General features: G+C 36.9%; 1 protein-coding gene across 1 annotated transcript; it reads left to right on the top strand.

Moving 5' to 3' along the window:
* The first annotated feature begins 929 nt into the window (after positions 1-929).
* LOC121414157 lies at positions 930-4,819 on the top strand. Its single transcript, XM_041607229.1, has 2 exons — positions 930-2,970; positions 3,520-4,819. The coding sequence occupies exons 1-2, from the start codon at positions 1,266-1,268 to the stop codon at positions 4,239-4,241; spliced, it is 2,427 nt and encodes an 808-aa protein (XP_041463163.1). The 5' UTR covers positions 930-1,265; the 3' UTR covers positions 4,242-4,819.
* The last annotated feature ends 11,796 nt before the right edge of the window (positions 4,820-16,615 follow it).

The raw sequence follows: 16,615 nt of genomic DNA, 5'->3' as shown, positions 1-16,615 counted from the left end.
ACCTCTCAAACATTAAAGATAGAATAGACTCACACTTTTCGTCAGTACCAATCATGACGACCAAAAAAGAGAATTCAAAATCCGTTCTTGAAACAGTCGTACAAAACACCTAAAGCACTTTTTTCACGACTCTTTCAGAAACGGATTTTAAGTTACAGCTCTTCTTTACCTTCCATCTTTGAAAGCTACGCTTCTTTTAAAATCTATAATTTTATCTATAAGGCATTTTACTAATAGTATTACCAATTGTGACTATTTAATTTATTTTTATTCCGAAGCATAGACAATATGGAAAAAATTATGTTGCTACAAGATATTTCCTGTCTTAAAATATAGAAAATTCCACGCACTCTCCTGTGCTCTGATACTTTGATTTAGAAAATCAAAATTGTCCTTCCTGCAAGGTTTTGCAGTTTCTGTAAAATGCCAAGACAAGATTTAGTCGCCGATAAAACATTAAAACTTGATACATTGAAAAGAAAACTGATTATCTTACTCACTTTTATGAAAAGATCTTATTACCAATCCTTTTTAGCAATAGTCATATCAACATGACTAAGGTAATTTATAGATTTAACCTGTTCAATATGAATATCCTGAATTTTTAGGTTTAATGAGTAATCTTCGAAAAAAACGGTGTACATTGTCTTGTATTCCGAATGAATGTAGTCTGTGAAGGAATTTTTTGTGATTAAATGTATTGAAAGCTTTACTTAAGTCAAACAGAAGGCTCTATGTTAGCCATCGCTTTGGTAATTTCGTCTTAAATATTTATTAACGCTAAGCTTGATTTGGATTCAATATATTACGCAATTTTAAAAAAATGTATAATCCTGTACATATAATACATAAATATATATATATGTGTGTGTGTGTGTGTGTGTGTGTGTGTGTGGTAGGTGTATATATCCAAGCGGTGATCCTATTGCCCCCCCCCCTTGAATAATATGACGTCATGGATTTAGGCCCATGTGATATGTATACGTATGTTTACTGAATAATCTCGTGAAAAACACGCACACAGTCAGTTCCTGGATGTACCACAAGAGGGAGCACACTCGTTTGATCAGATATAATTATGCAAATCATGCTTTATTGTTCATAGTGGGGATTTCCAAAGTTAAATTGATATTGAGGGTGGGAATTTCCAACGCGATTGCCTTTGCTGTAAGTAGGACATATACTTATATTTCAATTCATTATACCATTCGTGGCATTCTTTAAGCTATATAGTTGAAGAGAATTCCCATATGCTAGATTAAAATATGGCGGCAGAGGCTGTGGAAAAACTCAATCGTGAACTGGACTGTGCTGTTTGCATAAACACCTTAAAGAATCCTAAATCTTTATCTTGTGGACATTCTTTCTGCGAAGAATGCCTGAAACAATGTGATCGAGTTCGCCCGGGTTCGATCAAGTGTCCTATGTGCAGAGAAACAATTACCCTTCCAGTGGACGGTGTGTCAGGTCTGAAGTCAGATCCACTGATAAGCAGGGTCATCGAAGTTCTAGAGGCTAAGAAGAACTCGACCGAAATAGCCTGCGACGCCTGTGGGGACAGCGATTCGATTCTGACAACATATTGTAGAGATTGTCTCAATTTCATCTGCGACTCATGTGCATCTTCTCATTCAAGAATGAAAATATTAATGAAAGATCACCGACCAGTGCCCCTGGAGAAAATCGTCAACGGTTCGGTAAAAATCAATTGGATGGAAGAGGGTCTGTGGAGAAAGGCATACGAGTGCGACGAGCACATAGGTGAGATACGGAGATTCTTCTGCAGGACATGTAAGAAACGGATCTGCAGAGACTGCATTGTTCTTGACCACACCAAGCCTGACCATGACTGCACAACAGTGCAAAAGATGTTTCTGGAAACACAGGAGAAGATGAAAGATCGTCTGGAAAATTGTCAAAGTAAGCAGGAATCTGTGGAGGCCATACTCGGTGAGGTGGAGAAAAAGGAAGCAGAAATAAACCAGCAGATTCATAACCTCAGAGAAAATATTCGGGACTTGAAAGCAAGGGCTGCAATGAATTTGAACAAAACTGAAGAGGAACTCCTGCAGAAGGTTGAAGTATTTGAGGGAAAGCTCAATCTCAAACTGAATGCGTTCAGAGACAATTTGAAAACATCTACAGATATCCTGACAAGGCTACAAATAAAAGCTAATGACATCATTTCAGCAAAGCAGGTGGCCGACCTCTCGAGGGGTCCTTTCTTGCCCGAGGAAGTCCTTAAAGAACTCGAAGAGGAGATCGCGTCAGAAGTCACGATGACAATTTCTAGGGATCTCCTGGCTTTAAGAGGTACCCTGGTTCAAGGGCCTAATTTTCCGACGCCAGTGTCGCCGTTTGCTGCGTTGTTACTGCCGCCCTTTTGGCAAGAGAGCCAGATGTTTCCTATTCCTGATAAAGACATTGTGAAAACCTCATGTGACGATAATGCTTTGTACGTTGCCTGTAAGAATGGTATTTATAAGAAACTGTTGTCTTTCGATGCTGAACCATCAACCTGGACGAAGCTAAATCAGGATCAAAGCATCAAACAGGTGGTAGATATGGCTATAGCAGTGGAAAAGAGGAGACTATCTGTCCTTGTTGAGACAACCGCTGGTGATACGAAATTCTTCCGAATAAAACTGGATGCATTTTCCAAATCCAATCAAGTCTTCTTAAGTGCAAGTTCGTCGATATCAGTTTCGTCATGTCAACTCAACAATAACGCCCGGATTGCTGTTGATTTCCAATCCCGTGATGTCATTACTGACAGCAATCCTATGGACGATCAAGTTCATAGCGAACCAGAATATCCTGCTTGTTCGCCATTTGGGACACATACGAATTCTGCTTCATTCAACTTCAATACCCCAAGCGTGCCCACGTCGCAATTTACCTTCGGCATATCTTCGAGTTCGACGGCATTTGGTCAACCAAGTACTACCAAAAGTTCTTCATCTGTTTCAGGTAGGCATATTAAATCGGTCATGCACTTGTAAATTTGTACTTGTAAGTTGTAAATGAGTGTACTCTTTCATAGAGAATTTATTTGTCTAAAATAACAGTTTCATTTGAATCGAAATCCCATTTAGTGAGATGAGCTGTAGGCCTAATAGTCTATCATAATCACGAACAGCATATATTTTGTTTACTACGACATGCCATATAAGGCAAACTAAATAAACAAATGTTTCATTCATAATTCTAAGGTTGGACTGATGTTGATGACAAAACAACAATATTCTAAACTACACCATAAAGTTTGATGGAGTTTCTTCCATAAATTATGTGACTCATTATAAGGGGAATGAGAGAAGGGCGTACACATTGTTCCGTAGTTTGTGATTAAAAATTAGTGTACCATATTCAAAGCATATTGTGCTCCATTGTTCCTCACTATTTTATATTCATATTTTATGATTTAAATGAAAAGTCAAATGTGAATGAAATACCCTTTGCAAATTTTAACCATTTATTAATCAACACCCCCCCCCCCCCCGTTCCATTATCATATAGGGTTCAAGTTCTCTCCCACCGATTCAGGAACGAAACGCAAAACGGCTTCACAGGAAATAGAGAGCAAAGCAGGGTATGGATCATCCACGTCAGTTACTGTCTATCGGAGTCGCTCTAAGAAACTCCCTTCTCCTGCACCCATGCCGGTCAAACAGGTCGGCGGTTTTGCGTTCGGCAGCTCTCCACTTTCTAAGGCCAGGGATACCCCTGCTAAGGCAGATCAACTTGAGTTCGATAATTTCAAGGTTCCTACTGAGAGGGTTAAAAGTCTTGCAGCCGCCAAGTCAGGTCGGTTGGTGTTCCTCCAAGGGGATTTGAAAGCCGTCATCATCACTGATGACAATGGTACAATCCAGCAAGTAATCAAGGAACCGGGAAGGATGTACCTGTCCATCTCCTGCACAGAGAGTGACGCCCTCTACGTTCTATCCGCAAGCTTGGGCAGCCGCACCATTACTCTCACCAAGCATTCCCTGAATGATGGTCGTATTCTTGAGTACATCATAGACGAGCTCGATGTATCAGCAGATTTCAAGTCAGAAGACTGGCCAGTGATTGCTAACCATGGAAATGACCTCGTGGTCATCAATATAGGAAAGGTGATTCGTGTCTACTCAGCAAAGGATTGGGATATATTAGATGGCAATGACGGAGATGGCAATGATTGGGATATATTAGATGACAGTGACGAAGATCTCGATCAATTAATCGAGGGTAACTAACCTGGACGAATTGCAAACCCTATGACATTCTAACGTCCGAAATTTCATGGATGTGGAGATTGTTAGTTTTATTATATTATCATTATTATTAGTTTATCTCGTATTCAACGTAGACCTATATGAAGAGCTTGATTCCAAAAGGAGCTTAATCCCCCACTTTTGACCAAAATTGATTTTTTTTAACTTTGCCGTGGGAATGAAATGCAACATATCGATTTTGATTTTTTTGGGGGGGATGGGGGAAAGGTTCGTAAAAATTTATTTCAAATTTGGGTTTTGTTCCAAAAGGAGCTAAATCCACTATACGGTTATTTAAAATTGGTTATTTTTCCTATTTTACATAAAGTTATGCATTCATATTTTAGGTACAAGTTGTGTGTACAAGTCTATACCATCAGTGCAAATATTGCTGAAATTAACAGAATTTTGCAATTTTTAAGAATATTATTGGATTTACCTACATCAGAAAAAGTGTGAATGTATTCTGCTAGCCATATTTATGCGTTTCGTGTTCAATGTCCAATATCAAACATGTTTAAATAGGCAAAAATTTACATTTTACTAAGGTAAAAGGAGCTAAATCCACGAAAAATAAAATTTCAAAAATTCTCTAAAAATTGATAATGAATGCTAGACTTTTGAAATCATGATTTAGTTGTACTATCATAATGTATCAAAATAAAACAATGGCTAAGGGAAAGTGGTGAATTAAAAAACCTTGATTTACATAAAAACACCAAAAGTATATTTAACTCCTTTTGGAACAAAACTCTTCATATGTCTGTCATGTCTATCGCCCCATACCTACATAAGATGATGTAAATAAATATCTCATTTGGTTAATTGGTTTGATAATTTTGTATGGAATACAATCAATAAATGTACAAAAAGTTGGTTAAATTTGCGGTGAGAGTTTGAAGATGCTTTAAAGTCATTAAATTGTGACCTGAGCTATAAGATTTGACTATGTCTTCAAACACTCTAAAAAAAAAGTTTACCCAATATTGGGTAAAATGGGAACATGCATGTTGGTTGGGTAAAAATATACCTGAATATGTTTAGCCCTATGGGGTAAAAAAAGGTACCCAGCAAACATGCTACTCCTTTTAAATATTGGGTAAAATTTTACTCAGTGTTTTTAGAGTGAAAAGATTACTCGAGTCATAGTAATAGGGTGACACATGCATTTGAAAAATAATATCATGCTTGTATACTTCCAGTATCTCATCAATAATGGGTTGTGATTGCGAATATTATCATATATCAGACATGTTTAGAGACTTCGCTTCTTTTATTGAACGATAGACAGATGAGTAACATTATATCAACCAACATATAGGCCTTCTATATACGTCTTCAAACAGACAAATAAAATACTTAATTTTCGCCTATATTTTTTTCTGCGTAAATTTCTGCTGCTTTAAAAGTGCTTTATATTCAAATCATGCATAGAATATTCTAGAGTTTAAGTTAAGAGTAACCGAAATTCGTTGCAGTGCTAGATGTTAAACATGATGGTGAAAATAAGTTTGTAGCATTAAACAAAATTATTCAGACTGTCATCGTTTAGAGAGAAATGTTTTTATGGATAAAAATTTCAGACTTCAACGGATTTTTCTGTTCTATGTACATCATCTGATTATGGATTGCAACTTTTTGTATTTCAGTTAAAGACTCAGTCTGGCCATTTTATACAGTATCTACCCAAATACTCTTAACTTATTTAAATTACTCTTTAAGCATGTTAACTTTGAAGGCCTCATTAATTCTTACTGATTTCTATGTTCATTTAGGTTAATGTATAATATGCACGTGTTTAATTGTTGTTATGAATGTTGTCTATTATGGTTACTGATTATTACGTTTGTATCATTTTTTTTTCATCGGGTAGCAACATAATAGAATCCTCCATTTTACTTATTAGCCTATAATGCAAATGATATAATAGTTTTATTGGGTGTGTATGATAAAAACACATTATTCTGAATAATAAGAAGAAGACGATGAAGATCAATACCACAGTTATTGTCGAGAGAAATCATATTCAACCATTTAACCGCCAAGGGTTGAATATTAAAATGATCTATGCTTTCAAGTAGACATTTCCTTTATAAAATTATATCCTTATATACTTGTAACTGTTAAAAAATAGTTATAGACCTATATGGCATGTTCGGTGTGTAGGAAAGAAAATCATGTATTCTGAATGATTTTAAGGAAAGCAATAAAGGTCATTATCATGATTATTGTACAATAGAAAGTTTAGCAAGTATACAAAATTATTGTTTATCTTAACTTGCATTATGTATCGTTTATTCTTGGTCATTATTATGCACATTTTTTATCATAGAAAAATTATATGTGATATAATATTTTTGTTGTAGGATTAACATGCTAACTAGTATATCGCTTGTACGATGCTTTCTCTCTTCATGCTGAAACTGGAATTTTAAGCCATACTATATGATCATGTATTCGGCAAACTTCTGTTGGATGAAATTGTAATACTAGTGGACTTTAATTTAATCTAAAACCATGTTTTGAATCAGTTACTGGGGTGGCTGGTATTCCTCAAAGTGTCCAAACTACATTCCACTGCATGTCCTTACCAGATTGGGGAGTGGGTGAAGTGGGGGAAGGGAACTTTTCTTCACCAATGATTTGGTCTCCCTTGTAAAAAAAAACAACAACTGAGAATTGATTTAATTTTGAGAGACATATATAGGTTTAAATGTACATCAAAAGAAGTTATCACTAAGAAAACCCGATAACAATGTATAAGTTCCCCCCTTTTCTTTCCGTTTTCGTATCATACGGGGAGGGTTTCCGCGGCTCAACACCCCACTCCCCCCCCCCCCCTCCCCTTGTACGGCTATGCGATGTCTTTTACGCGATTTGCATAAACTATTTAATGCTTGGTTTATTATGAAAGTTGAAGACTAATGTCAACTTGGAGCAGTTAAAGGTGCAATTTTTTACCCACTTTATACCTTTCAGAAAGTAAAGCACCTTAAATAGCAGCTTTGCATCCTATACAGTGCTGGCACCCCCTTGCCCCCCGAAATTTTGAAAACTTAAAAAAAGATAATAAATGCGTTAATAGGCATCCTATACTAATGCTCTAAAGTGCCCCAAAGCAGCATTAAATTTTGATTTGTTTTCTCCCATTCACTCTGAACTCCCAAAAATATTCAATCACTAGCAAAAATCTTGCTGGTCGTTATATAAATTTTGCTCACGCTTTTTGCACACAGTGGTTTTTGATTGAGATAGACAAAGGATTTATCTAATAGAATAACATGGGGCTTAAAAATCAAGTGCTGGAGTCAATATGCACAAATTGTTCTTCTCGCTATTCAAGTTTTTACGCGTCCTGCATGTTCATGAATACAAAAAGTGAAGAAAATAGACCCCAAAAAATCAGCTCGCGCCAATTGTTTAGTTAGATAGATACCCATCCTGTTCATTAGTAAAACAATAATGCTTAGAACACCAAGTTATCATCTCACGATATAAAAAAAAATCAGCTCGTGCTTTACGTTCGCAATGTTTGAGGTGATATCATCTTCACATGTCAGTAGGGCCTATTTAGCTCGCGCTTGATTTTGTGAAACGTTAAAAAAAAGTGTCCGCCCCCCCCCTCCCCCTAGTTTAAAAATCCTCTGATCTTTCATATTTCAAAGAAATACGAATGTCACACTGAGAGCAGTGAAAGATATTACGTACATATTTTGTACCTTTCAGAAAGGGAGCACCTTTAAACGAGGAACTTTGCACATATCATTTCAAAACGTACAAGTTAATTTTACACCTTTATTGTGCTTTATGTGTGACATACAGAGAGAAAACATGTCCTTTAAAATAATTATTTTGCTATATTTAGTGTCAGTGTGATGTTCCTCTGACAAGCGGATATGCTTTTGTTTTTCTTACTATATAAGAGCGTTACCGATAGAATACTAGTATATATAGTTGAATATTTTATTCAAATCTTAATCATTTTCTCTAAAATTGTGTGAAGAAAAATGTGACATCATGATTATTTTGGGTTTGTTTTATGTCATGAACAGTCATTTTCAATGTCTTAATCAATACTATTACGTCAGGGATTTTGGTGATCATGTGAAAAGTATTTAAGATAATCTCTTTCACAAAAATACGAAAAGTGCTGTTTTATTGTTGGTTGTAAAAAATGTGTTTTTCTACCCATTTTTTAGTGTATATTAATACTTCTTTCCTGATGCACGGTAATAAAGTAACTTGTACTAAGTTCTATAATTCAAAGGTCAAGTCCACCCCGGTAAAATGTTGATTCGAATAAATAGAGAAAAATCAAACTAGCATGACGCTGAAAATTTCGGAAGTAAAATAAGAAAGTTATGAAATTTCAAAGTTCCGCTTATTTTTACGAAACATTGATACGCACAACTCGGTGACATGCAAATGAGACGGCCCATGAAGTCCCTCATTCACTATTTCTTTTGTTTTCAATTTATATTTGAATTATACAATATTTCATTTTTTACAGATTTTACAATAAGGACCATCTTGACTGAACTATATAATGCTAATTCCATGTTCATGGAGGAAATGCCCTTTGTTTCACTTGACAATGAGGAGAAAATAAGAATATTTCATAATCATGCATATACAAAAGAAATAGTGAGTGCATGGAAGACGTCATCAGTCTCCTCATTTGCATATACCGACCAGGCTGTGAATATAACCGTTTTGTGAAATTAAAGCGAAACTTTAAAATGTCATAACTTTCTTATTTTCAGTGTTATGCTTGTTGGAATTTTTTTTTCTTTTTATTCAAATCAACTTTATGTTGGGTGGACCCTTTAAGTCCTTTTAGCAACTTTCTCCCGATCTGTGTTTAGCCTAATTGTTTCATTATTCTCTGATTTTGTTTTGTGTTTGTTTGGTTGTTTTACACTTATACTGCTTTAGCGTTTTGTTTTATATTATTGCATTCTCCACCAATTATCTTGGAGTTGAATAAATTAATTTAGAAAAAGAGGGCAAGCCCTATACTGCACACCATGTCCGTGTTTGCAGTGTGTTCACTTGCAAGTGCATGGATCACTGTGCAAATTCAATTGATTTCATGTTGTTTTCACACTTTGAATACCATGTGGGACACTGTTTTTTTCAGCGCATACTTTCGTTAATTCCGAAGCTTCGTTACATGGGTGTCGATCGGTATTCTTGGTTGGGGGGATGATTGACACAAATGTTCTTGTGGATGGGGATCTTTCAATATTACCCTCACTAAATCACAAGTTAGGACATTTGGGAGTGGTTGGGTTAGTAATAGTATTACTATTCCAATCTGAAAAGCAGACATCTTGAGCACGATTTTAAATCAAAATCTAGTTGGTATCTCAATCTCGCTTGCTGATTTCACTGTAGCATTACAATCTTATTTTATTTTTTAGTTGCACATGCGGAATTATTTGGGGGGGGGGGGACGCGATATGTTTGCCCCCCTCAAATATTTTCATTGGTGGGACGATCGCCCCCCTGCCCCCCCCCCCCCCCGGATCGACGCCTCTGTATATACAACTTCTCTCTTAATCTAACCCGACTGGCAATATCGTTTTTTTGTCTCACCTGCGAAGCAGAGTGAGACTATAGGCGCCGCTTTTCCGACGGCGACGGCGGCAACGGCGTCAACATCAAATCTTAACCTGAGGTTAAGTTTTTGAAATGACGTCATAACTTAGAAAGTATATGGACCTAGTTAATGAAACTTGGCCATAAGGATAATCAAGTATTACTGAACATCCTATTAGAGTTTCATGTCACATGACCAAGGTCAAAGGTCATTTAGGGTCAATGAACTTAGACCATGTTGGAGGAATCAACATCGAAATCTTGACCTGAGGGTAAGTTTTTGAAATGTCATCATAACTTAGAAAATATATGGACCTAGTTCATGAAACTTGGACATAAGGTTAATCAAGTATCACTGAACATCCTGCATGAGTTTCACGTCACATGACCAAGGTCAAAGGTCATTTAGGGTCAATGAACTTTGGCCATGTTGGGGTTTTTTGTTGAAAAACCATCATATCTCTGTAAGTTTATTGGTCTAGTTCATAAAAAGTGGACATGTATCACTGAACATCTTATGCGAGTTAGAGTAGTATTCAAAGTCAGCACTGCTGCTATATTGAACCGCGTGATGCAGGTGAGACGGCCAGAATGCAGATTCGGAGCCTGTGTGGCTTCTCGTACGTTCGCCATCGGGCTTACCGTCATTCCTTAGACGATTTATCTTGCCACCCTTTTACTCCCGGTTATTTTTCCACCCTTTTGAATTAATTTATTCACCACTGGTGGGATGGAATACCCTATCAGCAAAAGTTGTTTTTCGTTGGGGTCATGTTATGTCATGTGTTAAAAAATATCATATACATAAACATTTCACTCCTTTTCATCTTGAACCTCCACCCATCTGTTTAATAGTCCTGAAAAAGAATGTTTATATTTAATAACAATATACACAAATTGCGAGGGACACAAACTGATTGATGGCATATTATAATCATCACTATAATTATCATGATCAAACTTTTCATTTTTTATCATCATTATTATAATTTTTCTACCCTAAATTATTGGGGGGTGATAATACAGGCCACCCCCCCACTTGAAATATTAGGGGTGATATATCCCCCACCCCCCCCCCCCGTGATCGACACCCATTTATGCTTCGTTATTCCGAAAGTTCAGATATTCCGAAGGTTCGTAAGTCCGAAAACGAAATGGGGCTCGTCATTCCGAAGGTTCGCTAATCCGAAAACGAAATGAGGTTCGTAATTTCGAAGGTTCGTTAGTCCGAAAACGTAATGATTAACGAACCTCATTTCGTTTTCGGACAAACAAACCTTCGGAATTACGAAGTGTAACCCTTTTCAGTAGGTGGTGACAGTGTGTGTAACTGTTACATGTATCTGAAAAAAAAGGCTATATCATGGATTGAAAAGAAGGAATGGCCCCGGGGGGCCACGTACATTGACGAGTGGATACCATGCGCGACCCAAAAAACACGTAAATGAAAGGATGTCTTGTTCACGATAGGGCACGTTACGTACGTAACGTGATAAGGGTGTCAAAAACACAAAAATAATGAAAAAAGGGTATCTATTTCGTTAGGAAAATTACGTGTTTAGGGTCGAATTTGCGGGGATGATAAAACAAAATTAAAATGTTTTATAAAGGATGTCCTTTTTGCCCCAACACTTCTTGTTTAGAGTCCGATTTGCGCGAGGTGTAGAATGTGGGGTCGTACTAAACCAAATAAGTTAAAGCCGACGACCGAAGGACCCGGAACAGTTGTTTAGGGGTTCATTTCAGGGAATATTTGCCAAGAGTATCGCTTTGTCTTCAATACTTGTTAAGGGTAGGGTTTCACACGCCAATACTTGTTAAGGGGTGCATTTTCAGAATATGGAAATTACATGTTTAGGGTGCTTTTCGAGACCACATGGTCGCGCATGGTATCCACTCGTGAATGGAAGTGCCCCCCCCCCCCCCGGGGAGTGGTTAAAGTCCACCAAAGCATGTTTATTTATGTAGAGCTACATGTATATTTTCAAACATTGATTCTTTATATATAAACACCACATGCGATCGAGCATCTTTCCCGTATTGTATAATAATACAAATTCAATAATTTCGAGACTATACTTTATGTTGTTTAATTCTATTAAATTTGTATTGGAGATGTGATTACGGGGAGCTTCTTTAATGTGGTGTTGTACAGAATCAAAGTTTTCAAAATTCATAGCTCACATAATTATAAGCCAATATTATGCATTCATAATCAAACACATTTATTTCATGTACCCTGCTATGTGAAGAAATATACATAATAATTCATTCCTTTTGAATCATCTCAAACAATAAATAATATTCAACCTGTCTGATCACAATTTCTATATGAGTGTGTTATTTTGTTTGGGGGTTTATAGTCTACACGTAACTATAACGTGTTCTTGCATGTAAAGTGTGGTTGCACTCTCCAAGATTGCGCAATGTGAGAGGAAGGATGTACTTAATCCAAAGACGATTGCAAAATGATCAACAGACCGATATGACTTTAAAGCCCGCATCAAAAATGTCGCTATGTCATTTTTTTCATAACTACATTCCATGTTGTAAGTACTCAAAGAAAATTGATTTGAGTAAGTAGAGAAAAAAAACAATCTATACGAGGCATAATATTGGAAAATCACATCAAATCAGATGTAAAATAACTGAAAACAATAAAGTTGTGACAAAAAAGCCTACACAGTGAAAACGCTGATTAAAAAATTATTAAAGTTGTTTACTGCCATGAATAGTTCAGCAGTTTACTTTATTGAAGATTAAATATATAAGTTATACCGAAGTTATATATACCAAAGTGTTATACCTGACTGCTAAGAAAGCACGAATGCCTGTGAGCAAGCAACCAGGTGCCAACGGCTTAAGGTCCTCTCCGAGGGACCTGATAATGAGGATAAATGCCTTACCAAGGGGCACTAGTCTATATATATAGCGCACCACTTGGGAATCGAACCCGCCGGTCACCGGAATCCGAAACCCCCGCTTTATACCGACTGAGCTATCACGCCTCCCTAAGAAATCGAATCCATGACACATGCTCCGGCGACGATTGCTCCGATGACAAATGCTCCCCAAAATGCGACATTTGCTCCGCGACATTTTCTCCTCGACATTTGCTCCGCCGACATTTGCTCCGCCGAAATTTGCTCCGCCGACTGTTGCTCCGCCGACAGTTGCTCAGCCGACAGTTGCTCAGCCGACAGTTGCTCCGCCGACAGTTGCTCCGCCGACAGTTACTCCGCCGACAGTTGCTCCACCGACAATTGCTCCACATTTAGCGACAAATGCTCCGGCGACAAATGCTACCCGAACGACACATGCTCCGGCGACTATTGCTTCGCCAATATTTGCTCCGCATTTAGGGACAGTTGCTCCACCGACATTTGCTCCGCATGTAGGGACAAATGCTCCGCCAATAATTGCTCCGTCCACAATTACTCCATCGACAGTTTATCGGCATGTCGCTTAAAAAAATAAATTAAGACCTAAAGAAAATACCTGCGACAAATGGTTCTCAAATAACAATTGCCCTGCTCACGATTGCTCTACCGACAGTTACTAGGCCTCATTTTTTGCGTTACATACTTTTTTGTATTGTTTTGTTTTACCATTCAAGTTCTTGTGCCACTTTATATCATAGGCGGATCCATGGGGGGGCGAGGGGCCCGGGTCCCCCCGATTGGCGGAGCAAAAAAAGGGGGAACAGGGAAAAGAGAGACAAAAAGAGGAAGACAAGTGAAATACTTGGAAAATAAGAAGAATTTTCATATTTCATGTGCTCGCATTGCCTGTTAGTTGATTTACATATCTTGTTCAATATGGAGCTTAAATATCTAGTTTGGAAGTCAATATGCAAAAGATATTTCGCCGCGGAAATCGAACTTTCATTATTTTGTTTGATTTACAAATTGATTGTTTTAAAGTGATTTTTAAATATGTTGATATATTGATTACACAACAAACTTCTTAAAATCCACATTTCATGACAGTTTCGGCTCGCGATTCGCGCTTGCATTAATCGTTAAAATGTATTTACTCATGCATCTTATTCATAATTACCAAAGTTCTTGAAATGTCCAGTTTTCAGGCCATGATTTCGTGTCCTACTTGGGCATATTAGCTTATTAAATAAGATAAATAATTTTTGTGATTAAATTGTCCCTTTTGTTTCATCTCGCACTTAGCAAGAGGAATAGGAAGATCATGTGATGACTTGTCCTAATCATGTCCCGGTCTCATGTCAAAACCTTAAGTAATAATATGAAAAATATTAGCTGTTTTTTCAGTATGATCCATATTCACCTCACAATTTTCCTACAAATTGCTTAAACTAGAGCTGAAATACACCCTTTTTTATTGATTTTTATGATAAAAGATATATTTAGAATGCCTAGTTTCTAGGTCTATATATAAAAAACACACGCGAGAATGTCCAGTTTCAGATTACAATATCAACAATTTTCTGCTCGTGCTCCGTTCTTGCATTATTAATATAGGAAGATCCCTATTACTCACCCTATTCATGATTTACAAAACATGAATAGAGTGTCCCGTTCTTAGGACTAAATTTCGAATTTTGTCGCTCGCGCTTGCATCAATCGTTAGGTTATATAGCTATCCTATTCACGATTAAAGAAATTGATTGAATTTTTTCATTCTCTATGTAGAAAGGTAAAAATGTTCAGCTCGCGCTTCGCACTCGCATTATTTGATTGCTGAAATATATAGAGTCTTCATGGCTAACTGCAAGCAGTCCTTCACAGGTACCTTTTCGATCAGTTCAAACGTATATAAAAAAAAATTTGCTCGCGCTTTGCGCTCGAATTATTAGTGTTAGGAAGATCCCCAATTACTCATCTTTTACATAATTTATATAACGTGAATACAGTATCTCGTTTTAGGTCTCAATATCGAAATTTTCCGTTCGCGCTTCGCGCTGGCATCAATTGTTTAGTTGAATACCTATCCTGTTGAAATCACAAAAAGTGCTAAGAATTTCCATTTTTTAGAAATGTCCAAAAAAAATCAGCACGCGCTCCGCGCTCGCATTATTTGATTGTTAAAATATGTAATTACTTCAAGGCTAACTGCAGGCAAACTTAATAGTACCTTTCTGATCAATTCAAAGCGTGTATTAACAATTTCTGCTCACGCTTCGCATTCGTAGATTTATCCAGTTGCATACATATTATTTTCATGATTACATTGTCCAGTATGTTCAAATTTTAGGACAAAACACATAAAGTAAAAAAAAATGTTCGCGCTCGCGATTGCATTATTCAAATAAGGATTATGATATCATATATCTATGTTGATTTATAAGAATAAAGCTAAGATGTGACTGTTAGGACTACCCCTTAAAAGAAATGTTAAACAATGATAATTCCACATGTTCAGGGAGAAATAAAACATTTTTTACAGGAAAATGAGGAGAAAATTTGAATATTGTATATTTCTTAAAATAAAATACAAAATAAATAGTGAGTGAGTGATGTCATCAGTTCTCTCGTATACTGACCAGGATGTACATATAACTATTTTGTGAAATTAAGCGAAATTTAAAAATATCATAACATTTTTTATTTTACATCCCATTTCGATGAAATTTTCAGTGTTACGCTTGTTTGATTTTTCTCTTTTTATTCAAATCAACTTTTTCTTGTGGTGGACATGTCCTTTAAGCGGAGAGTTAATTTCACACTGCACGTAATTGAAGGGGAAAATAATAAAAGAAAATGGAGTGAAAGTGACGGGAAACACCTTTCTAACAAGATTGTAAAACTTCATTAGTTTTCAATTCCATTAGAGGGGGTAGGAAAAAGTTAGAAGAATAAACAGTAAAAGACAGACCAAAATAGCATTACAGCGAGAAGAAAGAAATAGGAGAAGAAGGGAGAGGTTGTAAAAGGAATAGGAACATAAGTTACTAGGAATGAAGAGAGAGAAAAAAAATTAAAACAGGAGGGGAGAGGGACGGGGGAGAAATTGGTTTTAAAGGAAAGAAAAGTAGATACATTCGAGATGAAAGCACTGATGGGAAATTTAATTTGAGCCAAACTATTTCTTTCTGTTGAGCAATTCAATTAGGATTGTTAAAAATATATAGAATAATGATAATGACCATACAGCTTTGGAGAAGAAGCGTTGTTAGTTTTACATAAAAAAACATTAATTTTTCGGTGGATGGCATTTTCGGCGGAGGTATTATCAGCGGAGCATTTTGTCCCTATACATGCGGAGCAAATTTCGGCGGAGCAACTGTCCCTACATGCGGAGCAAATATAGGCGGAGCAATTGTCGCTGGAGCATGTGTCGTTCGGGTAGCATTTGTCGCTGAATGCGGAGCAATTGTCGGTGGAGCAACTGTCGGCGGAGTAACTGTCGGCGGAGAATTGTCGGCGGAGCAACTGTCGGCGGAGCAAATATCGGCGGAGCAACAGTCGGCGGAGCAACTGTCGGCGGAGCAAATTTCGGCGGAGCAAATATCGGCGGAGCTAATGTCGTGGAGCAAATGTCGCATTTTGGGGAGCATTTGTCACCGGAGCAATCGTCGCCGGAGCATGTGTCGGGTTACCAAGAAATCACCCACTCATATTATTAAAGTCAAGATCACTCCACAAGAAAGTTGGTTTAAATCAATATATAGAAAAATTAAAGAAGCATATAACGCTGAAAATTTAATCAAAATCAGAAAGTTTTGGCATTTTGAAGTTTAATTAGCTTATTTTTCACAAAACAGTTATAATAATGCACAA

Source organism: Lytechinus variegatus, chromosome 4, assembly GCF_018143015.1.
Source record: "Lytechinus variegatus isolate NC3 chromosome 4, Lvar_3.0, whole genome shotgun sequence".
Taxonomy (NCBI): Eukaryota; Metazoa; Echinodermata; class Echinoidea; order Temnopleuroida; family Toxopneustidae; genus Lytechinus; species Lytechinus variegatus.
The sequence above is the reverse complement of the archived record's forward strand: the minus strand, read 5'-3'. Positions and strand labels throughout refer to the sequence as shown.

What these genes read in the sequence shown, in the direction of transcription:
- LOC121414157 (XM_041607229.1), top strand. Translation starts at nt 1,266, where the DNA reads ATGGCGGCAGAGGCTGTGGAAAAACTCAATCGTGAACTGGACTGTGCT. An exon ending in AAGTTCTTCATCTGTTTCAG is followed by an intron (nt 2,971 to 3,519) that starts GTAGGCATATTA and finishes ATTATCATATAG; the next exon opens with GGTTCAAGTTCTCTCCCACC.